This window comes from Dysidea avara, chromosome 11 (assembly GCF_963678975.1).
Source record: "Dysidea avara chromosome 11, odDysAvar1.4, whole genome shotgun sequence".
NCBI classification, from domain to species: Eukaryota; Metazoa; Porifera; class Demospongiae; order Dictyoceratida; family Dysideidae; genus Dysidea; species Dysidea avara.
The window spans coordinates 20,808,788-20,836,009 of NC_089282.1; the positions used below are offsets into that span (position 1 = coordinate 20,808,788).

General features: G+C 38.2%; 3 protein-coding genes across 5 annotated transcripts in view; 2 read left to right on the forward strand and 1 right to left on the reverse strand.

The window, feature by feature from the left end:
• The window catches only part of LOC136238304 (uncharacterized), a 7,869-nt gene extending 4,794 nt beyond the window's left edge, over positions 1-3,075 (forward strand). The window contains exons 3-4 of the mRNA XM_066028713.1: positions 2,572-2,617; positions 2,680-3,075. Coding sequence (XP_065884785.1) covers positions 2,572-2,617; positions 2,680-2,943 — 310 coding nt within the window. The 3' untranslated portion in view covers positions 2,944-3,075. The remainder of the gene's footprint in view (positions 1-2,571; positions 2,618-2,679) is intronic.
• Positions 3,076-4,259: 1,184 nt separating this feature from the next.
• LOC136238713 (uncharacterized) lies at positions 4,260-9,143 on the forward strand. Its single transcript, XM_066029275.1, has 4 exons — positions 4,260-4,566; positions 6,937-7,006; positions 8,691-8,736; positions 8,798-9,143. The coding sequence occupies exons 1-4, from the start codon at positions 4,437-4,439 to the stop codon at positions 9,059-9,061; spliced, it is 510 nt and encodes a 169-aa protein (XP_065885347.1). The 5' UTR covers positions 4,260-4,436; the 3' UTR covers positions 9,062-9,143.
• Positions 9,144-9,377: 234 nt separating this feature from the next.
• LOC136238712 (uncharacterized) lies at positions 9,378-25,845 on the reverse strand. 3 transcript variants are annotated; one of them, XM_066029272.1, is made up of 13 exons: positions 25,726-25,845; positions 25,281-25,673; positions 19,494-19,871; positions 19,076-19,438; positions 18,856-19,026; positions 18,745-18,807; positions 17,589-17,735; positions 17,378-17,542; positions 17,218-17,319; positions 16,821-17,162; positions 10,331-10,714; positions 10,177-10,278; positions 9,378-10,125 (listed from the first exon to the last, which is right to left on the reverse strand). In XM_066029272.1, exons 1-13 carry the CDS (start codon positions 25,766-25,768, stop codon positions 9,527-9,529), a joined length of 3,252 nt encoding a protein of 1,083 aa, XP_065885344.1. In that variant the 5' UTR covers positions 25,769-25,845; the 3' UTR covers positions 9,378-9,526. The 3 variants fall into 3 exon arrangements, with proteins under 3 accessions (XP_065885344.1, XP_065885346.1, XP_065885343.1); XM_066029274.1 differs by having other exon boundaries at positions 17,378-17,524; positions 25,281-25,676; positions 25,726-25,825; XM_066029271.1 differs by having other exon boundaries at positions 25,281-25,676; positions 25,726-25,825.
• Between the last annotated feature and the right edge of the window lie 1,377 nt (positions 25,846-27,222).

The window sequence follows — 27,222 nt, forward strand, 5'->3', positions numbered from 1 at the left end:
ATTTTTATTCAGTATAGCTGTATGAATTATAGACATACAGTTTTACAATTGTAGTTGGAGAAAATTTTTAAAAATCAGACCTCTTAGGTTTGAATGTGGGAGCATTTCTGATAGAATTTAACTTAAAAAGTGTATACTTGCAATGCATATAAAGATTAGTTAGCCCACTATTTGATATAAAACCTGTTTGATGGTAAAGTGTGCTAAATCAAAATAATGATGTATAGTATTGTTATAATAACATTGGAATTGTGACTGCTCTATTAGAGTACCTCGATTTTGGCACAAAAATTTAAACTTATTTGCCTCACTTTCTTTACAATGTACGGTATAACTGTAACGTACAAATATAACTTTTATCTTCTATTTGCCCATTGGCTTTCTATACTTCTGAATACAGTGTAAATGCATGATTCTAGTTTCTGGTATCAATATAGTACTGTGAGTCCAAGGGGGGCAAGAGAAGGGCCAGGGGGGGCACAGCACCCCTTGGCCCCCCCTCAGATCTGCCTATGGTCAGTAGGTTTTGGTTCCACGTAGCTACTGTGAGTTTACAGTCAGCAATTGTGTGTAGCTTCGTACATACCTAGTATTACAATTTCCCGATATATTGAAGTGGGTGTGGCTCACAAAATACTTATCCTGCTGCAAGACTAGACTATATACAACTTGTACAATAATCGATTAGTGGGTGTGGCTCCATGCAAGCTTGCAGACAGCAACAGACACAGTTTCGTACTACAGACTACACTTACTAATAAATGGCGTGGCTAAATGTATGTTTGCAATGTGATAAGTGGGTGTGGCTCACGAAAGAGCTATGCGAGTAGCATTTATAAGTTTCCACGTCGTCAAATGAACAATTTCGTTTCTCACGTGATCCAATCCAGGATAATTTGTAAACTGGGTATGACCCAGAGAAAATGTGACCCAGTTGACCTGGATGACCCGACCCGGTTTCAACGCTGGTGTATATTCCCTGCAGAATTGTTTATTGTAAGCGTATGATGTAATACATATTAAAAACTGATGTCTATAGATGGGATGCCTTTATAAGGTGTGGTCATTTTAACCATAACTTTCCCGTGGCATGCTCCTTAGGTTTTGTAGGTCAAAAACATAGAGGTATTACAGCCTATGGTGGAGACAAACATTTGGGTTAGTTTTAGCATGCTGGTGCTGGTCAGGTCTCAGTATGAGAAGTATCTTATAGTGTAGGGTTGAGTTATAGCATATCCATCGTGCAAGGCGAAGGGATGATTCCTACCCTATGACTCACAAATGTCAGATTTTAGGAGCCAGTGAAAACTCACCAAAAATATTCTTCGTAAGACTTCTCCACTACTTAGAATAATAGTTTAAACTGTTACATGATGTAACTTAGAGCATTCCACATTGTTTACTAAAGCATTTTAAACACAAATTTTCTGTTGATATTTTTAGCAACAATATAATGGCACATGAAATGGAAGCACACGTTACACTGGGGGCACACCCAAAAATGGCAACCCATTTATACCACTATTTTAAAATTGGGTATGCACATGTCTGGTATCCTATAACGGTTCCTATAACCAGAGTTGGGGTCGTTACACTAAAAATGTAACTAGTTACATATTACTCGTTACTTTTACGCGATGTAGCGCGCTACAGTTACATATTACTCACTGAAAAAGTAAACGAGTTACACATTACTCGCTACTCTGAGAGCTGTAACTTGTAATAATATTACATATTACATTTGTTTGTTACAAACTATACAGTAAGTCCAACCTTCTAAATATAAGCTACCAGCCTACGACTACAAGTGACATGAGCGAGACACGTGTTTCTCTGGTGTAGTTGAGCCACAAATACATACTTTGTTGTTGTATCTTGGCCTCAAGGGCACTCCCCATACACTATCATTCTTTGTCCATGCCTATAACGCTATCTCCAGTCTTGTCTGGACCCAAAATGCAATCAATCACGTGCCTGGATACAATGCTCCTTAAAAGGAAGTAACGCGTTACAATTTCTGGATGTAATATCCGCTACATATTACTCGCTACTTTGTCATGTAACGCGTTATACTACTCGTTACTGTAAAAGTAATATTGCGTTACCCCCAACTCTGCCTATAACTTTGGTTTTAACTTTGGTTCATGTTTACTTGAGTCCTTAATAATTTGTTATATGGACCAGCTGAATTGTTTATCAAAAATGCGCTTTGATCAAGTGAATTATAGAGCTTTAAAATATTATATTTAGTATGAGCAATTCATACAGGCTCACAAACATGTTTAGATCATTAAAACATGCTTGTTTATGTGGAGGTTTACCTCTTTCATATTACTGTTTATAGTGGGCTCACGTGAAGTGAACTAACCATATGTGGTTTAGGACAACGTTATGGTGTAATGACAAGGGAGTGTGGTTTCATCTCATGCATGCAAAACTCAATACAGTGCCAGAATGGTTCAGTAATGAAAGCCTATACTGCTTACTTGGCTGTGGTATTTAGAGAGTTGGTATTACAAACTTTTCTCTAAAGATAGAATGCTAATAGTAACACATGTTCTCTTTGTTTAGGTTGAACCTGATTGAAGTGTGTTTGCAATTTTTAACTATATATTTGGTGAGTTCAATACTTTGTCATGTACTGAGGTATTGAAATATAGTCGCTATCTGTTCTATCAGATATTCAAGAGAAGCTCAAAGGCCATTTTAATTGGGTTTTTAGTGAGTGCATGGACGTTCTGGAAGACGCTGTTATATTCACTCCAATATACTGAGCTGTGTAATGGAGGTCACAGGCTGAGTCATATTGACAGGGGTACTACTTTTTTGATGTACATAATCCCCAATGGATTGTGGCTGGTGTTTCCTTTCATCTTGATGATCTACTATGGGAAGAAACTGTTCATTGCCCTTGACTACAGTCGTCGAGTGAAGAAAGACTAACCCATAGTTTGACTGCAGCAGGTTGTATAGGCATATAATTTCTTATTTCATTGATAATAATTGCAATAGTGCAATAATAGTACGTAATGTGTATTGAATTCACATATTACTAGCATCCTAATTTAACTCTAATTGGGTGGTAATGTGGCTGCCTTTCACTTAATAGGAATTACTTTCAAGGGTAACTGTAGAACACAGTATAGTAACATTCATTCTTGGCCACCTCAAGTATTAGCTGTTTCGGTTGCCAGTTCCATGGGCGCACTCTTCTACATTTAGCCTTCGCACTATTATTGCATATATTATAGGCAATATTTATCGCATTTTGCAATAATTATTGCATTTATCATCCAATTTGTGCCTCTTCTAGGCCTCATATTTGATACAGTTCGTGCATACTATTGCTATAACTATGTCAATTGGTTAACTTGTTAGCAAAGAAGTTATGTTTGTAAACTAATTCTCAGTAAATACATGCGATATTGGTATTGTGAGCACTTGATTATGCAATATTGGCGATTTATTGAAATATTGCCCAACCTACTGAGATCTCCAGCCATATTTGAAATCAAAAGAGGCTTAGTAGCTAAGGAGGTGTTGGATCCCCGGCCTGTTTTATGTGTTAACACAAACTATATAATTTATTAAATATATGGCTGTTTTAGTTTGCCAGATCCAGATGGTACAGTCACAGAACCACTGAGTTGTTGCCCAGCAGATCAATTAGACCAATGAAACTTGATTACCAGTTTCTCGCTCAGATTTTTGAAAATTTGATGCGGGCGGGCGGTTATTATTCATTATTCATTATTTTTCCAAAAGCACAACACACATCCAAACATGAAGATTTCTGTCAAAAAAACAGTGAGATCTACACTGATTATTCTTGCATTAAATAGCTAAAGTACGTTACTAATCTATAACAAGTAAGTGATTTTTTCCGTTAGAGTATAGCTGATTGCTCTATTAGAGTAAAAGTGACTGTTCTATTAGAGTATTTCGATCTGAAATACCAATAATGAAATTCCATGCGGGTGTATCAAAAGCATGCGGGCGATGACGCGAAACTGCTAATCAAGTTTCATTGGCCTTAAGTTATTTGGTTTGTGTAAGATAGAGGAAAGTATCATGGGATAGGTTATGTCTCAAACCCTGAGTGTCCAAGTTTCCTGCTCTGCTTCCTCATGGCCAGATATTTGTACACTCCAGCTCAGTTGCAGGACAGTCAGAAATATCTTGCACGTTGGGGTCAATACCTTTTATTATATAGCCAGTAAATTACGTCATGGATAATCGTTGATCAGTCAAAGATGACCCAAAACACGCAAGATATTTCTGACTGAAACCACCTTGTGATCAGCCCATAGTGGGGTGATCACGAGGTGGTTATAAATAGTGGGCTGATCACGAGGTGGTTTCACCGTTTCACTCGTGCGACAGACGAAAAATTAAAGCGAAGTAGTCTCTCGAGCCTGAGTGTGCAGAGTCTGGAGATGTGGTCTTCTCGTTGGCCGGTTGTCTGGTTCCTGCTGTCAGGATTAGTAGTGATATGGGACTGTTGCTTTGTTCTACTGAGACCACATTCATTACCTAAAGGAAGATTCCATCACTTTTTCGCTCCATGTAAGTTATTTGTAACGGGCTGATGATCGTACATGCAAGTTGTTGTTACGGGCTGAGAGACTACACAAACGATTAACAGGGCAATTTGGTTCATGCATTGAGCGAGAAAACCTGATGTATAGGAAAGGCCGAACCGGGCCGAACTATATAAACACTGATCGATCAGGTTTGTCCTTCACCACAACATGGAAAGAGGTGGGCGTGGCAAGGGGATGAAAAGTATGTTTCTCCCTACCTCTCCGTAGGCTTGCATCCCCAGACTGCCTTTTCTCTTGTATTTGTGGTCTGAGCACGACACTAACTACTTGGCATGTGTCTCGCTAGAAACATTCTTCTAGAGGCAGTGATGCACCTATCAGTGTTAAGCCCCGCTCCCTTAGGACGGGCAATGTTGGGCTTTAGAAAGGGATTTGAAGTTGAAAATGTACCTGAGGGTGGGGAGTTTGAACAAAGTGCTAAGAAGCCCCAATTTGTGGTACATGATAAAACCGAAGCTCCGTGTCAAATCCTTTCTTTATCGCCATGTCTTAGTGTTGGGTATAGGTGGGGATTTGACCTCCTAACAATGATATTTATCCCTAGGTTGGGGAATTGGACTTTCTTCCAGGTCAAATCCCCACTATGTCCCCACCCTCCCTGTAACTGAGGGGAGTGGGGCTTAATATTGATAGGTGCATAATAGATAAGCCAGCAGCTCCATCAAGTAGCTTCCTACACTGAGATTGTGAAATTTATTATGAAATATATCTCAAAAAGTATTGCACAGTGGGGACAAATCAAAGATGATTGCAGATAGTGGCCAGTTAAGAGCACTAAGCTTGATGGTATCGTAGTAATGGAGTTCCTATCTATCCACCTTTGTTAATAATCTCTGCTGTTATTGGGAGTTACGTAAGTGGTTAGCAAGTTTCTCAGTTTATGATTAAGATAATAAATTATGAGCACAGGCAATTCTTAGTGGAAAATAAGTTTTGAAGGTCTTAGTAAATTATTCTGTAAAATGTTGGTAAGTGTTGTTGCCTTGTTGTATATAATTGTGGTTGCTAAAAGATGTTAACTAGCTGTCTTCTAATATTATTCCAAGGTGTTAATGCTGTTTGGCAACTTTGAGAAATTTATTTGACAATTTCTGTATGTTTGGTGTTCACATGAGTGGCCTCCCTATACAACATATTGCTTTGAATTGTGCCTGGAATTGTGGATCAGGCATTCATTTCTTTTAAGTGCTTTTCTCCCATTCATAATGGCTTCTGTTGTCACGCTGCAGGTTTCAGTTGATATTTATATATCATACAGCATGATAGTACTGTCATGCATTATGGTAGATTATGGTAGTAGCCCATAATGGCTACTACCATAGATTATGGTAGATTATGGTAGGGATCATGGTGGTTTGGGCTTAATATCACCCAAAAAATAGCCTCACCTTTCCTTTAAAACAGCTTGGTAGTATTGGTTAGGCATAGCCAAGCTCATAAATGTCTTCAGAGTGACCTTCAATCCTTCCAACAAGTTTCTATGGCATTAAAAAGAGTTTTATGGTGACTGCTTATACTTTGAGCCAAGCAAAATTCGATGTGTTCAGCATTTGATGTTGCTTCATCCAGAAATGTTCCTTTTGCCAACCGCACGCACATAATGGTTGTCCTTGTGTCCCAGTTCTTTTCTCTGAAAATGCAAGGTGTTGATTTACAATAATGTGATACGGCTTCTCAGTGGCTGCAGTATTGACTAGCTGTCACATTTATCACCATAGCAACCAGATTGATTGCAGAACTGCTTCTTGTATTGTTCTTTGTTTGTAACACTGTGTAATGGACAGAAAATAACAGCATAATGCAATTAATGGCCACTTAACATTGATTGTTGGGGCATGTGTTCAGATTCAAATTAATTTTATGGCATGCCTGGTGCCATTCTTTCTTTTGATGCGGTATGTGTGGGTCATATAAAAAGTAAACAAACAACAACAAAAAATTAGGGATTAAAGTGAAAAGTTAAAAAGTAGTGAAACAAAAGAGACTGTCTATACCTGCAGATATACTAATGGACATTTAATTCCTAATTCAGTCATGATCATATAGACTGAAGTATGGAGATTAAAAATATATTTGCATGTATAGACAATCTCTCTTGTTTCACTACTTTTTTTCTTTGATCCCTAAATATTCATGCTACTTGTTAAACTATGTTGAACCTAGTATTAAGATGTTTTTCCTTGGTGACCAAATAAAATGAAGTATTTATATGAGACTGGCCATAATTTTAGGTCTAGGGTGTTTTATGAAAATTGTGACAATGTGAATTCATTCATGAAATCATAAATATTAATGTATGACAGCACCAATAGTAATGTTTTCTTTTCTCAAGATGTATTGTACTGTGAAGTTGACAAGGCTTATGCTGACATTGAAGATGAGTTTATCTGGGGACAGTCATGGTATGTAAGTATACACAACATGATTTATAGGACATCAATTGTTTTAAAGTATAAAGTTAATGTGGAACTTGCATCACTGCAGCCATTTCTGAGTAGCACATCAATGGCTTCTTATGCTGACTGTCAGGGTATGTTCCACCCATTAAAAAGTGCTATATACAACGATGCTAAGAAAGTATGAGAAGTCATACCAGTAGACAATCACCATGCAGTGGGAGAAACTTTTTTGCTGGATGGGCTGTTATCCATGAAAATCTCTCCCTTGAAAAAACCCACTATACGGTAGCTGAAAATAAGCCATAATGACCACCTTGCTTCACTATTTGTTAGTCAGTGCACATGCTCAGACCTGATAACAATTTTACATGTATAATGATTATATCTGTTGTTATTCCTTCTTTGATGTGGTTAACCAGTCATAATGTCAGCAAAAGTAGGGAGGTTGCTGTACATGCAGTTACACTTTGTGCACACCTATTTCCTCTGATTTATAGTAAATAAAAGCAACGACTGAAGTAAGGAATGAACTAGTGTAACTGCAGGTGAAGGCTACCTAACCTCACTTGTTTCTTTACTTTAGATCCCTGCTTAAATTGTTAAATTCCTTGTATTTTGAGTATAGTGGGCTGTTTAGGAGGAAAAATCCTCATTTAAATTCGCAGAGTACAAATATAAAATTTCCAAGGAGCAAAAATTTCCCCTCTTGAAAATATTGGATGGTGGCTATCAGCCAATTCACAAAAATGTCTCCCTCGGATAAATCCACTATATGCTATTTCCATGATCCATACTTGAACTTAAATTTCCATTTGTATGTACAAAAATCCCCACACTTGCTAGCAGAGGGGCTACGTTATTTGTGACTGGATTTGCAAAACCCAACACAATGGGTGAAATACTTTGTATTATTGAAAATTCTGTAAATTTTTAAAATACCTTTTTCTGTGAAAGAAGGGACTAACAATAAAAACCTGGATATCATCTTATTCACCTACTCAAGAGGAGTTGGCATATCTTTGTTTCATTGCAGTAGACCCAAGGACACAGTTTTGTTTATGTCACGTCGAAGTAATCGTATGTGATCAATCTTTCTTCACAAATTTCATCTTTGTATACAGTGCAGAAAAGTGTTAAGAGAGAAAACTTACCCAGTAATCGATTCTCCTATTCATGGCAAACACGTGCATGATGGTGTAAACTGTAGCTCTGTACATCATTCTGTTTGTAAGTTATAACTGTTTTAGTAAGCGCCTGTAATTTATTTTTCCTATAATAATTATACTAACTGTACAAATTAATATTTCAGTTGTTGCTACTTTGTAGGGCTGCAACTCTGAAAGGTATTGACATATGAGGCTGAAACTTTGCCAGAGGGTACACTTGGCTAAGTAGATTATAGTTAATATTTGATAAACAGAAATTTGAAAAATGCACGATTGTCAGGTTTTTGCAGGTATGGTCACATTAAATTTTTGTGATGGCAAGACACAGATGTGGATACTGTTTACAATAGTTGAGTTGTTACAGAATTAACATTTGTTGAGTACCAAGTTGTCAACTCCCACATGTTATAAACTATTCCATAAGAGTAGTTTAATTCAACTTGGCTGTGGTGCTCTGATAGCTGGTGTTACTATTATAAAAGACAAATGCTAAGTTACATGTGTGCTCTTTGCATACATAGGTTGAACGTCGTTGAAGTCTGCTTGCAATTTTTAACCATATACTTGGTGAGATCTGTTTTGTACCTTGCAAGTACGTATAAATTGTTATCATTATCTCTTTTATCAGATATTTGCAAGAAGCTCAAAGGCTATCTTAGTCGGGTTTTTAGTGAGTGTGATGACATTCTGGAAGACAGCACTATATATGATTCAGTACACTGATTTATGTAATGGAGGAGATAGGCTGAGTCACGTTGACATGGGTTCTGTTGTCCTATTTTTCGTAATCCCCGATGGCATCTGGCTGGTGTTTCCGTTCATCTTGATAATCTACTATGGTAGAAAACTGTCCACTGCCCTTGACTACAGTTGTCAAATGAAGAAAGATTAGATAATTATACAGGTGTTAATTAGACTTTATTTCAATAATACATTCATACTTCTGCCATTGAGTGATGAAATTTTCATGAAAACGTGCAAAAACGGTTTTTATTTACAAAATTCCTAATGTGTGTAACCTCACACATATTCTTGATTATATTTTCATGAAGCAGGAAATCGTAATTTGTAAAATTTTGTTCCCTAAAGTTCTGTCTCACCGAAATTTAGAGTAGAGTTGACTAATAATCAGAGGAAACCTGAAAGACAAATCACAACTTATATTATGCCAATGCCTTACTTTAAAAAACAATCATTAGCATGCTGTATCCAGACCATAGTCCATATAGTTTCAATAGTTATACAAAAGTACAGTGTTACTATTTTTGGGTTATAATATCTTATATTTCAACTACCTGTTGTCAGCTATACACATATGTCATAGATTCACATAAAACTAAAACCGAAACTAGTGTTACTACTGCATTACATAGCCAAGATTAGCATGATGCAGTTTATCTATAAGTTCCTCCTTAGTAGCTTGTGGGTGTAGCTGCCTCCATCTTTGTAGTACCATGGTAACACACTCGGTAGTGGCAGACAAAGTTCTGATATGTTCCATTTCACTTTTACTAAGTTCTATTGCATTAGCTAGCCCCTCCCACTTTTCTATTGGAAAATTTACCTGGATGAGAGCAAACATCTCATCTAACATGTCTGGTTTCTGGCCAGTGACTAGTTCTTTAGGTGGTTCACATACAGGACAAGCTAGTTCGTTAGCAAACTTGTATAATTCCATTGCCTCTACCAGTTTGGCTGTGACACCCTTGTGTCCTGTATGTTCTGTCTCCTTGTTTAGACAGCACAACAGCTTCTGAAGAACTCCAGTTCCTTTGTGTCTTAAATTCTTTAGAAGTTCTTGAGCCCTTTCAGATGGTGGGGTCAACTGACATAGGCAATTATATGCTTCAGCATCAGTTAACATTTGGTGGACTTGTAAATAAGGGAACAACGTCTCCAAATTAATTGATTGTGTGAATTCGACAGCTATGTGGTTGAGAGCTTTACTTATAACATCTAAAATACAACAATATTTATACACTCAATGATCCAAAATATTATACATACCAAACTCTTCAGGGGTTATGCAATCCGTTAGTACAGTTGTTTCCTGAAAAGTCTGAATGGTCAATACAGGTTTTCCTGTAGCTGGTGTTTCTTTAACACTGTCTACAATTAATGACAAAACTATGACAAAACTTCAATTATGCAATCTCCATACCGATAGGTTCAGAAGTGGATAAACGCTTTAGTGATTTTTCAGAAATCACACTAACGTTGGTGATGTGATCATCAGTTTCAGTAACAGATAGTTGACTAGCTGAAGTCTCTTCTTGTACAAACATTCTCCCATCTCTACCAGCAGGAGCAGAGACTACACTGTGCGGATTAGCTGACTCAAGGGATGGAGTGGTTGAAACAACAACTTGTTGAGGAGCTAAGAAGCCATTGTTACCCTGATATTGCTGATCTTTTTTACGTTCTTCCTCTTCAAAGTTACCAGCACCAGTGACCATACTACTACCAGGCAATTGAAGTGACCTTTGATGACTGGGGGTTAAGCCTTCCTCCTTAGTAATAGGTGTTTGACCACTGATCAGTTTGTCTATAAAATACGTACATCACATATAATGAATTACCATATTGGGGTCAATGCAGAATAACATACAAGAGCACACAGAGCTCAGATTAGGATAATGAATAGATGTAGCATAAAAAGTTTGTCGTAGTTAGGTAAACTCTAGTTGAAAGAGTTACTTAACTTAGGTACAGGTCTTTTACTGCTTTTGTAAATGTGTCCAATAGTTTTCAGTGGCATATCTAGGTGGATTTCTGAGGTTTCGAAAGAAATACTAGTTAAAGCACTGCCGCAAGTGCAATGTATGGAAACATAGCATGAGGGCATGGGTAAGAGACTAATACAGCACAAGACGAAGCCAAGCACTGTATTCAGCTTGAGACTATGTCAGAGTGCTATTTTTAAAGCGTGGCAGTGCTTTGACTGCTTTAAAAGTGCTGTCTGGTTGTCTTTGTTCGGAGTCTTCATTTTGTAGACCCAAACCACGCAATTTGTTTTCAGCCATTAGACAGTCAGTGTCTACATACTACAAGTTTGGTCATAAAACAAACAGATAACATCGTTTTGGCTACTTCTGGCAATTTAAAATGTTACACACGTAATAAACAGTGTTGTATTTTCCTTTTAACGTTGTATGGAAATAATAGCACTCTTATTCATTTGATCTTTACCCATGTAAGTGTTTTAATCACATGTATCATAACAAAATACTATTATACTACTGTGTATCAGTGTAGCATGCATGCAAGTGCATTAAACCTTCAGCAACACTCCATACCTTTCACCTGCCACTGCATAAAACAATTGAGATACCAGCTCTAACAGAGCAATCACAACTATGGCTAGTCCTAACTTTTCACTAGTTAGTTTGTGTCATAGTTTTAAAAGTACTGGATTTTTCTATTGTGATTGTCAACTAAAATCCAACCTCACAGCGTCTACATTCTCAGGCCATGACCTATTTTGTAACTAGCTACAGAAACCCCCTTTTCAAAATCCTAGATCTGCCACTGATTTTATATTTTCAAAACATCTTATCAGTACCAAAAATGGAGTAGCTATTATATAGCAGCAATACAAATAGTCTTTTCTACTCGTATGGCAGTCATCCTTAATAACTCAATTATCAAGCACACTGTCTGTATGAAGATAAGTCATTGAGGCAAGATAGGGTTGCAGGGTGTGCTGGGCCAGCCTTAAACTCACCTTCATTCAGATAGTGAAAGATATCATTGTGTTTATAAGGCAAACATCATTTAACAATAGGGTTGAGTTCAGCTTCGGTTTCTTCTCACCTGGGTGTATAGTCTATCTAATCCAAAACAGCCAAGCTGTAAAAAAAGTGTGCGGCCCTCAGAAAGGCTATGGTGAAAAAAGATGTGAAATCCAAGGTGGCGGCCAAGAAATGGCTGTGATGGTAGGTTAATGGTAAAAATTTTAATAATGACAATTCAGGTAAATTTTGTGAAACGGCACAAAAATTCACCTGAATTGTCGTTATTAAAATTTTTACCATTAACCTACCATCACAGCCATTTCTTGGCCGCCACCTTGGATTTCACATCTTTTTTCACCATAGCCTTTCTGAGGGCCGCACACTTTTTTTACAGCTTGGCTGTTTTGGATTAGATTTCATTTCTTTTTGTATTTGTATACCCCAAAGCCGGCCTATGGCCAGCTTTGGGACTTTTTTAACCTATGTTTTTTTTCTTTACTACAGGAAGACGAAAAGATGAAGTAGATGTACTTTAAATATTTTATCAGTAAATGTACAAATTATATATATAATACATTTGTGATCGGATTTGCGAAAAGGGGTCTTCCACACACATCCAATATGCCAACTTTGACAATTGATAACTTCAGATTGGAAAGAGCTATTGCCTTGAAATTTGGACAGTGGTGATTTCTTTGCAGCTGAACTCTCTACATGATAGTTTCTTTGTAGCTGAACTCTCTACAAGGTAATTTCTTCTAGCTGATCTCTCTACAGGGAGATTTTTTGTAGCTGAACTATCTACAAGGTAACTTCTTCTAGCTGATCTCTCTACAGGGTGATTTGTTTGTAGCTGAATTCTTTACAGGTGATTTGTTTGCAGCTGAGCTCTTTACAGAATGGTTTCTTTTTAGCTGAACTCTCTACAAAGTAACTTCTTCTAACTGATCTTTCTACAGGGTGATTTGTTTGTAGCTGAACTATCTACAAAGTAACTTCTTCTAGCTGATCTCTCTACAGGGAGATTTGTTTGTAGCTGAACTCTCTACAGGTGATTTGTATGTAGCTGAATTCTATACAGGTGATTTGTTTGTAGCTGAATTCTGTACAGGTGGTTTCTTTGTAGATGAACTCTCTAAAAGGTAACTTCTTCTAACTGATCTTTCTACAGGGCAATTTGTTTCTGGCAGAATTTTCTACAGGGTGATTTCTTTGCAGCTGAACTCTCTACATGATGGTTTCTTTGTAGCTGAACACTCTACAAGGTAATTTCTTCTAACTGATCTCTCTACAGGGTGATTTGTTTGTAGCTGAACTATCTACAAGGTAACTTCTTCTACCTGATCTCTCTACAGGATGATTTGTTCGTAGCTGAATTCTGTACAGGTGATTTGTTTGCAGCTGAGCTCTTTATAGAATGGTTTCTTTGTAGCTGAACTCTCTACAAGGTAACTTTTCTAGCTGATGTCTCTACAAGGTAGCTAGTTTGTAGCTGAACTCTCTACATGGTGGTTTCTTTGTAACAGAACTTTCTACAAGGTGACTTCTTCTAGCTGATCTTTCAATAGGGTGATTTGTTTGTAGCTTCACTCTCTACAAGGTAACTTCTTCTAGCTGATCTCTATACAGGGAGATTTGTTTGTAACTGAACTTTCTAAATGATGGTTTCTTTGTAGCTGAACTCTCTACAAGTTAATTCTTCTAGCTGATCTCTCTGTAGGGTGATTTGTTTGTAGCTGAATTCTGTACAGGTGATTTGTTTGCAGCTGAGCTCTTTACAGAATGGTTTCTTTGTAGCTGAACTCTCTACAAGGTAACTTCTTCTAACTGATCTTTCTACGGGGCAATTTGTTTCTGGCAGAATTTTCTACAGGGTGATTTCTTTGCAGCTGAACTCTCTACATGGTGTTTTCTTTGTAGCTGAACTCTCTACAAGGTAACTTCTTCTAGCTGATCTCTCTACAAGGTAACTTCTTCTAGCTGATCTCTCTACAGGGTGATTTGTTTGTAGCTGAACTCTCTACAGGTGATTTGTTTGAAGCTGAACTCTCTAAATGATGGTTTCTTTGTAGCTGAACTCTCTACAAGTTAACTTCTTCTAGCTGATCTCTCTACATGGTGATTTGTTTGTAGCTGAACTATCTACAAGGTAACTTCTTCTAACTGATCTTTCTACAGGGCAATTTGTTCGTGGCAGAATTTTATACAGGGTGATTTCTTTGCAGCTGAACTCTCTACATGGTGGTTTCTTTGTTGCTGAACTCTCTACAAGGTAACTTCTTCTAGCTGATCTCTCTACAGGGTGATTTGTTTGTAGCTGAACGATCTACAAGGTAACTTCTTCTAGCTGATCTCTCTACAGGGAGATTTTTTTGTAGCTGAATTCTGTACAGGTGGTTTGTTTGCAGCTGAGCTCTTTAAAGAATGGTTTCTTTGTAGCTGAACTCTCTACAAGGTAACTTCTTCTAGCTGATGTCTCTACAAGGTCACTAGTTTGTAGCTGAGCTCTCTACATGGTGGTTTTTTTGTAACTGAACTGTCTACAAGGTGACCTCTTCTAGCTGATCTTTCTACAGGGTGATTTGTTTGAAGCTGAACTCTCTACAAGGTAACTTCTTCTAGCTGATCTCTGTACAGGGAGATTTGTTTGTAGCTGAACTCTCTATAAGGTGATTTGTTTGTAGTTGATCTCTCTGCAGGTTGATTTGTTTTAGCTGAACTCTCTACAGGCTGATTTGTTTGTAGCCGATCTCTCTACAGGGTAATTTGTTTGTAGCTGAACTCTCTACAAGTTGATTTGTGTGTAGCTGATCTCTCTGCAGGTTGATTTGTTTGTAGCTGATCTCTCTACAGGGTGATTTTTTTGTAGCTGACCTCTCTTCAGGGTGATTTGTTTCTAGCTGATCTCTCTACAGGGTGATTTTTTGTAGCTGACCTCTCTTCAGGGTGATTTGTTTCTAGCTGATTGCTCTACAGGTTGATTTGTTTGTAGATGAACTCTCTACAGGGTAATTTGCTTGTAGCTGAACTGCTTACTTTGTGTCTAGTTTGTAGCTGATCTCTCTACAGGGTGATTTGTTTGTAGCTGAACTCCTTACATTGTGTGTAGTTTCTAGCTGATCTCTCTACAGGGTGATTTGTTTGTAGCTGATCTCTCTACAAGTTGATTTGTGTGTATATAGCTGATCTCTCTGCAGGTTGATTTGTTTGTAGCCGATCTCTCTACAGGTAATCTGTTTGTAGCTGAACTCTCTATAAGGTGATTTGTTTGTAGCTGATCTCTCTGCAGTTTGATTTGTTTTAGCTGAACTCTCTACAGGGTGATTGCTTGTAGCTGAACTCCTTACATTGTGTCTAGTTTCTAGCTGATGTCTCTACAGGGTGATTTTTTGTAGCTGAACTCTCTTCAGGGTGATTTGTTTCTAGCTGATCTCTCTACAGGTAGATTTGTGTTGATTTGTTCATTGCTGATCGCTCTAAAGGTAATTGATTTGTTGCAGTTGAACACCCTGCAAAGTGTTTTGTTTGTAGCTGATCACTCTAAAGGGTAATTTGTTTGTAGCTGAACTCTCTCCACAGTGACTTGTGTGTAGCAGAATTCTGTGTAACTGAATTCTCTAGAGAGTGACTTAATTGTAGCTGAATTCTCTACACAGTGCATGACTTGTTTATAGCTGAACTTTCTTCAGTGTGACTTGTAATGTTCTGAATCTCTATAGTGGTATATTTGCTTAACTCTCCACATGGTGACTGTCTTCTTGCTGAACTGTCTATAAGATTAACTGTTTGCAGCTGAACTTCCTACAGAATAACTTGTGATGTAATAAAATTCTGTAATGGAGTAAATAAATTAGCCGAATGCTCTATTAGGGTGACTGTTCTATTAGAGTATCTCGATCTCGCATTTGCTACACGGAGTTGGCTTTCGAATCATAACTCAGTGGTTTGTACTCCGATTCTTCTGTACTACTGCAAGGACTTTCTATGAAGATTATTCCAGCTATACACCGATTTTCAGCTCATTGCTCTAAGCGGTTTGCCTAGTAGGCGTGAAAACTAATACTTTTTTATTCATAAAAATCGATCGCGTAATTGTGACACAGGTTGGGTTTTGTGTCATATCTCCGTGGTCTTTATCTCGATTCCTTTCAAACCACCAAAAGGCACTCCTACGATGGTTACTCCATCTACATAGCAATTTTCAACTCATTCCATGAAGTGGTTTACCCTGTAGGCGTGACAACAAATCGATCTTGTTTTTCGCGAATAATCGGTCATAACTCCTGAACCATTCATCGGATTTGTACCAAAGTTGATGCTAGGATTCGCCTTTGGACTCCCTTTCTGTGTGCCAAATTTCAAGGCGATCGGAGTACGCGTTTGCTTGTTATAGCAATTTTTGCAAGTGTGCGAAAAGACGAAGAAGAAAAAAAAAACGAAGAAAAAAAACGAAACTTTGGCAGCTCGTATCTCGGAAATGGCTGGAGCGATTTCCTTCAAATTTGGAATGTAGACTCCCTTGGCTGGCTGGCAACTGTGTAGCAAATTTGGTTCCAATCAGATAAGTGATCACTGAGATACAAAGGTGTGAAAACGACGTTTTCGTTCTTCCTGTCAATATACTCACGGTGTGGCGCGCCGGCTTCTTGGGCCGCACGACACACTACCGTGTGTTTGATTCATGTGGCTTTGTAGCTCACATTTATAAGGTAGAAACTAAGAAAACAGGGTAGCTGTAGCAGCATAACAAAGTAATAGGATTCTGGTCTGATGTGTGAGGGTCCTGAGTTTGATTCTCCTGACTGTTACAGTTTTTTGTTTTGTTTTTAAATTCAGGATCTTGTCTAAGTTTTATTTTTATTCACATGACTACCATATGAATAGCAACAACATACAAAAAAAACAAAAAAAACTTACCATTATTTAAAATAGGCTTCTTACACACTGGACAAACTAGTTTGCCATTAAAATTACATAATTCCATTGCATCTTTCAGTTTAGTTGCTACAACTTTGTGTCCTGAATGTGATGTCTCTATAGTTAGACAGCACAGAAGCTTTTGAAGGCCTTCACTGCCCTTCTGCTTCAACAATCGTAGAAGTTCTTTAGTATTTTTAGTTGGAGGAGTTGATGATCGACAAATGTAAGTTTCATCATCAGTTAACATTTGATGGGCTAGTAAATAAGGTTGTAATGTATCCAAATTAACCAATTTTGTGAACTCAATAGCAATGCAATTGAGAATTTCTGTGTTCGTACCTAATAGATTATCATTCAGTAAGTTCACTGTAACATTCCTATACGTTAGACATACCACAACTACTGATGGGTCGGATGGGAAGACTTTTAACTAGAGCATCTGTTTCATGACTGGTAATGGCTAGCTTTCCTGACTTTGGTGCTTCCTTGTCGCTCTCTATAATAAAATTGAAAACATGATATAAAATTTTACATATAACATGGTAACACTATACCAATTGGTCTGAAAGTCGGAAAACGATTAACAAATGGTGGTGATTCTTCCCTGGTGACCTGATGTTTAGCTTCAGCCACAGATGAATGACCATTGGACGGTTTTTCTTGTACAGCTGGTTTTTCTTTACCAGCAGTAGGAGCTGAGACTGCAATGAGTGGGTTAGCTAACTCAAGTGTTAGATTGACAACCATCTGAGAAGACAACAGTACCTTGCTGGTGTCTTTCATCAGTTTCATGCCCTTTCTCTTTAACAGTCTCAAAGTTACCAACACCAGTGACCATGCTACTACCAGGTTGTTGAAGGGACTTCTGATGACTGGGGGTTAAACCTTCTTCACCAGTGTCACCATTGATGCCTACAGTTACAATTCAGATGATTCAGTGCCATCTGATGGCACAAACAACTACATAAACAAACAGTGGGAAAGTACCTTCAAGAGTTCCCCACACAAATAATGAACTCTTGGTGCTATTGTTTACATATTTGAAGAGTACAATCCAATGTAGTTTCAAAACTTTAATACAGCCAACCAGTAAAGTGCTCATTAACCAAACAACTGAGTGGCATGGCTATTTTTTTGGAAATAAGTATTGTATTGGTGTACCTAAAAATCTTGATTTCAATGAGTTTTGTATACGCTATGTAATTTGTAGAGCACACATACCACTGGTAGTGTTTGATAATTTGTTTTTCCCATTAATTTCTACATTATCAATTTCCTCATGACATTTAGAGTTGATTGAACAGTCCACAGTGGACATGGTTTTTGCTATAGATCAACTCCAATAAACAATATGGTGGTGTACCTCATAACATAGGCAGCGGAAAGAGAAGGGGGGAGAATAGGGGGCTGAAGCCCTCCCTCGGTCTGCTGAGGGGGGGGGGGAGGGGGGGGGGATAAGCCCTCCTCAGAATATATCGTGCTGAAATTATCCTTCTTGGAAAGGGGCTGAAAATCGTGAAAAAGATGGATATAGTCCAATAGAACACTCAAATATACCCTAATAGAGCAGTCAAAGCGCTTCATAAAGATGTGCTCTGAAAAGTATTTCCAAGTGTTTAAAGGCTGTTTTGCACTGCTGTATGTTTATTAACCTTGCCAAAAACATTATTATTGATGGCAAATAGCCTGTTTTCCTGTTTTAAACACTTTTGACTAAAAGTTGGTAGTTTAGCTGAAATGCTTCAAATTGTAATTCTGGTAAACTTTGAGACATCATGAAATCTAAAATGGCTATAGGTTCTAGGGGGGGGGGGTGTGTGCCCCCCCAGACACACTGCTGCCAGAGATTCTATATTCTGGTCAGCTCCCCTCATCTATTTCTTCTGCCACTGCTTCATATACAGTTGACTCCTTAGTTTACCTGACGCAAAATTTTGGAGAGGCTTAGCCTGTTCCATCGCATTCAGAGATGCACTGTTCTGATCTATAAAATTGTAAAACTACAATCTAACAGAAGAATTTAATATCTTACCACCCAACAAAGATGTTGTTTCGCTGACATTTCGTGTAGTTGAGTCAGAGTGCTTCCTTTTCCGCTTATAGTAGCAACAGCTTGCAAATGTTGTTATCAGTAAAACAAATGCAAATCCCAAGACTGCTCCCAGTATTACTGTTACTAATGGTGGATCAGAGTGATGAGACCCTACAGTGTTGTTTGTAACCACACTAACTTTTAATACATAGATGTTTACCTGAAATAACTGTAAGGTTTACGCTTGCAGTACCAGATCTGAACACTTCATTTTCATATATCATTGACTTATTATATTCACACCAACAAGTATATGTTCCACCAATACCATGATTCACATTTGATATGATCAACGTTGATTTAACTTGATCAGGATGAAGATAGTCAAAGTAAAACTCAGTAATCATTGTAAAATGACTGGTGTTGTGTGTTAATAGTTTACCATTCAGACTCCACATTGTAACGGTCATGTATGGATCAGAACTAGCATTGTATGTACAAGTGAATATGGTAGAATGACCTGTAGTGAGGTTTTCACTTCCTTTGTTAGGAACATCAAGGATGGTAGGAATCTTGTACACCTCTAATTCCAATAGTACAGATGATGTAGTAAGAACACTATAACATAATAATCTTACCGATGGTGCTATTTACTTCTTCGTAGTTTGTCAAATCACTTGACCTGCAAGCTGCACTCTTCAATTTAGCATGTGACTGATTAAGCGTGATTGACTCTAACACAATTGAAGTGTGAAATTCACAACAAAATGGGTTTTTAACAGGACATTCTTCTACTGTAGCATTGTAACCTTGTGGTGGATTACCTGGGAAAACATTCTTATGATGATGATCCATAGTATTTACAATCCAATATGCTTTAAGCTCATCAGAATTAATATCTCCTTTATAGGTAGCAGTAACAATTACAGTTTGTCCTTCTACTGCTCTGACTTTAGGAGGAGGAGGAGTTATCAATGGAGGAAGGTCAGATCCATTTAAACAACTTGGGACATGTGCTAAAGAAAAAGAATACGATTCACATGAAACAGTCAACAAGTGATAACAGTGTCATTCAAAATAATGTATATAGTTGAACAAAATTGTTGTAGCATTAAATTTTCAATATCAGCTAACGAACAAACCGAATTCTGAACCTTATGTATAGTTTTGTGGTAAAGACCCATTTTTGGACAGATCCAGATGTTCACTATGCACCGAATAGTTGTAAATTCACAGAGGAACACTTAAGAAGGATAAATGGAGCTCCATGAAGTAGGATTGGGATGGCACGGAATGAGGGAACAGATGCAACCAGCAACAAACGATTGATAAAGGTTAAACTTTGATGAATAGCAAGCTAAATTGAAAGTGGCAAAGTGTGAATTCAAGCTCAATTTTTAGCTATACAGAAGCTTGTAACACATCAACAAAGTTTTCACCCACCAAAGTTCCCTCTAATGTGACTGGATCTGCGAAAATCCGACATAATGGCGCAAGGCTAAATTTTCAGTATAGGCTATTATTGATTGCAATGGGTAAAATACTTGTGTAAATGGAAAAAAATGGAAAAATTTTAAACACTTTGTTCTTTGTAAAAAAAGGACGTAATGATTAAACGTGGATATCATCTTACTCACTTACTCAAGGGGAGTTCAAAAATCTTTGTTTCGTAGCAGTAGACTAAAATACGCAAGTTATGGGTGTTCGTTTACATCATATCCAAGTGATTCTACACAATCAATCTTTCTTCACTGATTTGGTCGCTGTATGAGGTGATGGAAGGAAAAACGTACCCAATAATGGACTCCCCTATTCATGGCGAACACGATGGTGCAGGTTGCAACGCTGTACTGCATTGCGTTTGTAAGTTACAGTCATTTAAGTACCTGTAATTCATTTGCTGTACAAATCAATCTTTCTGTTGTTGCTACTTTGTAAGGATATAACTCCAAAGGTTGTTGGTATACAAGGCTGAAACTAGGCCAGAGTATACACTTGGCTAAGTAGATTATAAATATTCAATAATAAAGAGTTTGAAAAATGCACCGTTATGTCAGGTTTTCACAGATCTGGTCACATATGGTATTATCTATTAGACAATGGTAAGTAGAGTTTACTTTGAGGTCTAGAAACCTGGTAAGACACCTGACACCTGTTTACAACCACAATGAGACCCACAGTAATGCAATTAACCTCTTGTGGACAATTAGTATTCAACACATCAGTGAATACCAAGGGAATGCCATTGTGAGGTAGTTATATCAAGAAATTGCATTCAGGTACTAGCCAGCAGGGATTAAACCATGTGGTAGCTGGTTACTACTTAAAAAGCCATCATTTCAGTTTGTGGCCTTCGCCGTATTACATTCTCTGTAGACCTAGACAGCCATGCACCGGCTATTCACATTCGCTGCATCTCTAAAAGTTCAAATACAAATTTTATTAACTTATCATCAAATCTCTACCATGCTCCATAGCTTGCTGTGATCACAAATATTTTGCTCACTGAAATGCCCTCGGTGTTTACAATAGGAACTGTCTATACTGGCTCACTGCTTCTACACTAAAACACTCAAACATTTGTAATAGGAGGATTTACATGAAAACGTCAGTAATTGCGTCAGTTGTGCTTCAGTAATTATTGATGTCACCTCAGGTTTTAAATCTTTGAAGACACCATCATATTACCTAATACCGTATAGTGGGAAATTTTCGAGGGACGAAAGTTTCGCGAAACTGTGTCAATACGATTTTCGCATTTTTTAATTCACAAAAGTCTAGAGAACGATTTATAACAGTAGACCTAATAGTATAAACCTTAACATTATCATGATTATATTTCATGAAGCTATCGTTACTCATGAAAGTTTTGTCCCTCAAAAATTTTCGGCTATACGGTACGTAAAGAAGTCACTCTACACTAAAATATTCTAATAGAGCAGTCAGAGGCCATACAGAGCCACTAGGCCAAATCAACATGGATGTTTTGCTAGTGCAGTATAAACTATTAATTTAAAAATGAAGCAGTTAAAAGTATTGAAACAAGAAAACAAACTGACTATGTGGGAAATCCCTACATCAGCATGTTACCACCATCTGTTCATGACAAAGTAGGGATTTTCCCACACAGCTATGTTGTAATCATTCATACATCACTTTTTATCACAGGAACCCTATTTTATTTAAAATAATTTTTAATTGCACTAGTTTACTAACTTTTTGCATAGCTTTGTGTGGCTATGACTGCTTTATTAGAGTATCTTGATTTCACCATTGAGCTATACACAATAGATTAAAATGGATATGGTTTGCTGCCTACTACTGATTGTGATCATTACCATATTTTCCAATTTGTTGTCACAAATGGAAATATGATTTACCCATGTGCGGTAAAATTCAAATCTTCTCATGAATATTTAGCAAATGGAAATATGATTTACCCATGTGCGGTAAAATTCAAATCTTCTCATGAATATTTAGCAGATAAATGTACCAGTAGGAGATTCATCTGACATATACATTTAAGATGTAAACTGCTCACCCTCTGATTATAAGTGCCTATAGTACGTTCGTGTTGAGCTGAATCCTGGGTTGTTGGTTAAGAAGCCATACAAGATCAAAGGCTTTAAATGTAATGTTCATTATGCATTTATTTGTAAGCCCATGTTACGGGCGTGCACTTCGTCCAGTGCACTGTCAGTGAGTGCGGAGCAAAACCCTCTTGGAAAGAAGTTAACCACCCAAACAAAGTATCTACTTATGAAATTATGGGAGTACTTTAAGCAAGAAGCGAAGAAATGTAAAATCTGCTAAAATGTATTTTTAGTGGACTGAGAAGCACTATGTATCGAGCAATACAGGAGGCCCGGGAAATGTAGCAATCGCAAGATATTAATCGTTTTTGAGGATTCAGCTCAATGCGAACGTACTATAATACAATATGTTCACATCACTTGCAATGTTGCTGATGAGCATGTGTTGAGTTCATTTTTGACAACAAAATGGTGAAGGCAGTGGTCACTTAGCTGTAATCAGGGCATGGTGGCATGCTCTGATCGTTTAAGAATATGGTACTATATGATCATTTTATAAGTACAGCTACATGTATTTACTGCCTTTTAAACGCATCATAATTTTTGTGATATCTAACTATGCTTCTATTATCATCACCCTTGCTTTCCATCCTACTTACCACTATTCAATCATATTTCACTCGCATGATGTATCTCACACTGACAAGTCCAGTGAAACCTTATTGTCTGAATACCTGTGTGCCAATTTAATGACAACAGTGCTATAAGTGTATTTGTATAAACCCCATTATTTAGATTGTTCAGTTGTTCTAACAGAATATACATGACTCAGTGGAATCACATGTGTAAGGGGGTAACATACAGGCATTCACTGTAGGTAGATCTGCAACCGCAACCAAAGTCTATGTCAAAGGTCAAGGCCACCAAATTCATGCCAAGTCAACAGTCAAGGGTAAAAGTTTCTGACCCACAACTGAAATGTCGTCGCTAGGTGACCAGTCAAAGATTGAAAAAAAGGCTCTTAGCCACAGGTCAAAACAAAATTTTGGCTAGTCAAGACTTTGACAGCGATTGCAGATCTCCCTACAGTGTGTACCTACATGACACCCCCTTGTATGTGCCATTGACTCTGTTACAGGCCCACCAAGCTGGATCTGTTTTATATACAAATGATAGATATCCCCTGGAAGGTTCACCAGGTTGGTGAGTGCAAAATACCATCAGACAATTTTGTGATCGTCACCAACACTGGCTGGCTTATAGTTGTAAACAACTAGGGTCACCATGAGGTGCTTACTGACATAAACATTATTCTCTCTCCCACCCACCCCTTTCTACCCTTATCACACACCAGCCCACACATCCACCTCCACATGCACCCCCCAGTGTACTGGCACTGTGGTACGGTGAGTCCAGTGAAGGACTTGTAATCTCTAGAAGGCTCATAGGTGAAGGTGAAAGTACACAGCACATAAAGACTACACAAAAAGCAAAGCCTTCAGCTACCATGCTTGCACAGTCACAAAAACTCAGTGAGCCAACATTGGGACACCTGTGCGCCAACTCAGGTGTTGTGAGTTCTAGCATAGATATACAGACAAGTACCCGGGATTGGAATCATCCAGCTTTTTGTGCTGGATCGGAAGTAGCAATATCTTCGAATTTATCACACAGAAGACTAGTTCTACTCTTGTGACTACTTCCTAAAACATTAATAGTTAGTTGCCGTGCATTATAAATCTGGTTCCTTCGATAATGGTGGCTATGTATCGGCCAGCCACATCGAGAGACACACCTACAAACCAGACCCTACTGCTAATTAACCACCCCCTTTTGCGAGGAAGGCTTACCAACAACTAAACAAACACTCTCACATATTGACATTTTACAGAAATGATATGTGAATGGCATATTTCACTATCCCACCCTTTTCGAAGGGGGTAATAATGATCCGGCGAACGCATTTGTATTGCAGTCAATGGGCTCATGTGAGATGATTCCAATCCTGGGTACTTGTCTGTATACCTATGGTTCTAGGGAAGGACTTACAACCCATAGGAGGCTGTGTCATGTTTCACAGGTAAAACTATGGGCCTCCAAAGTATCACTTGGACCAATATTCATTATGTGAGAACAGTTGGTATTTGCTTCCCTGGTTAAACAGCTAGGTAGAATGAGTAAATTTTCTTGCTAAGACAACAACAATAGCCACTGGGCATCACTGGGTATTGAATCTGGAACCTTTTGATTACCGGGCCAGAACTCTAATACAACAGCCGTGCAAAACACAGCTACACGTGTTGCCCTCCAGTGAACCAACACTGGGATGCCTGTAGGCACTTGAGCCTTGCGCAGGCAAATCTTCCTGGGGCAAGGTTAGTAACCCATAGGAGGAATGTCAAGGTCTCGATGTGAGAGGTCATGGAGCCCAAAGTTCTACAATGATCCCGACATTGCCAAACGAGACAAGGACAGTTAGGGGATTTGCTTCCCCAGTCATTAAACACCTGGTACCCAGCTGGTAGGGCTGCTTCCCTAGGCCTTCGGGTCCCCAATATATAGTTGGGTAGACCAGAGTAATGTGAGTAAAGCTTCTAACAACAACAGCACCAAATTGGCATAACTGGGCATCGAACTTGGAACCTTTTAATTATCAGTAACCACTTGGCTATGCTGCCTCACGCACACACACAAATGCCAAGTAATGGCCACAGTTATACTGGGTCATCTGCACACTTTTATGAATAAGTACAAGAAAATCCCAGGAATAGCATCCCACAAGAAGTAATACCATGTCTCACAGGTAAATATGTGGACACCAGATATCTATGCAACCTGAGCCTGTTCCATTACCACATGTATATATGTGCATGGAGACACACAATAACTCACTCACTACTTCCACATTTACAGTGAAGTTATCACTTCCACACTCATTCTCAGCAGTTATGGTATAGTGTCCTGATCCATCTGATTGTGACACATTTATTAGTGTTAGATTACTACATGTTGCATGGGATAGTGTGGGACAATCTCCTGTAGTTATCACGTGATCTGGTAGCTTCCGTTCATATTGTCTGGTCCATTTAGGATATCCCTCCTCGAGTGGAATATCTGAACGAATTACACACGAAAAAGTGCGATTGTATCCAACTAGTATTTCTACGTATTCATGGAAGGTCACTGTTGTGATAACGGGTGGATCATGATCACACGACGGGTTTGTTTGAGGATGTGGCGACAACTCTCCAAACTCGTCTCCAAATGCCGACAAACTATGTACAACTACTACGAACAGAGTAAAGACGGTATAAGAATATGTATAATATTGACTTACGAACGACTAATGCAAACACCTCGCCAAACACCATGGTGGTCATAGTCGCGTACTGGATTCCTACGTAAGCTTAATATTCATTAACCACGCGTAATATTCATTAACCACGCTTAATATTCATTAACCACATGAATTAAAATTCGTGGTTTCGTTAGCAGTCTTCCCCCTGGAATCCCCAGCACGTGGTTTGGTTAAGATTTGGATTTAAAGACGAAACAAATTTCTGATCTAAGGTCACTACATTATTATGAGATTTGTTATTGGCAAGCTAGTAGTGTCCTGATCGTAATTAATTATAGAAAGTGATAAGTGACTAACAAATCATGTGCACTGGTCACAGCTAGCTACATGTGCATTTGAGTGTTGTTAATGATCTTGTGAAGCTAATGACACTGTGCAATCTCATGATCACAAGCTGCAAAAGCTTCTGGCTTTATTGTAAATCCTTAGTTAAATGCAAGGACTCTTATATGATTGGTTATAGCTAAAATGACCACTGCGAGCACATCCAGGTCAAAAGGTTGCAGGAATCTTAATGAGCAAAATTCCTCATTTTTGGGGGGTGCAAGGAAAATAGTCCTTTCCTTGCATAAATCTTGCAAGGTTTCATCTTTCATGTAATTTTTACCTGGGAGTAATCTACAAGTTTAGCTAAGTACATATGGCAGCAAAGTAGCCGGACATCTCATTGGCATGTGTGTGTGTTACATGCTATAGGAAATGGAACAATTTTTTTATTATGTACATTTAGGAGAGAAATTACAACACTTCAACACATCTCTGACCACTCATGCACTACCGAACGATTATTGCATGCATGTGCAGAACATGTATGAAGAACAACATAATACTTGATGTCATTGTGCATACCCTTTCTGTGCTCTGTGTCCCACCAACAATATACTTAGACATTATTATAGCTGTGTCTCAGTTTGCCAATGATAGCTGGTTTGTTATTACAGTCTTAATGGGTCATGTATGAGTTGCAGCTATACAGTTGGGCTAAAATGAATTTACAGTGTGTGCATTCATCACAACCAATGTGTGGGGTGCGCTAAGTATAGTTGCCATGTCAGTGTATACTGTCTTAGTCCAGGGGCGGAGATACAGGGGGGGGGGCTCAAGGTCCCCCCCCCCCCCCCCCCCCCCCATATCTCACAATACACTATAACAACAAAAGTGATATACATAAATTTGTCTAATTTATCTGACTGAAAATTGCTCCAGCTAGTACCCCCTAGATTTCAGCTACTACGCGGCTGACTCTGGATCATAATTATTATAATTACTTGATAACTGTGAGCCCCCTCCCCCCACTTTTTGATAGCTGTCTCTGCTCCTGTAGTCTGCCTACTATACAACAGGAAGGTTGGCATTTAATGCAATACTGAACTTTGTTGAATTCTGGTTCAGATGTTAAAGAACTTTACCACTATATAGCATGCACCTTTAAAATAACAGCCTTTATTCTTCCTCTTCTGACAGTACTAGTGATAC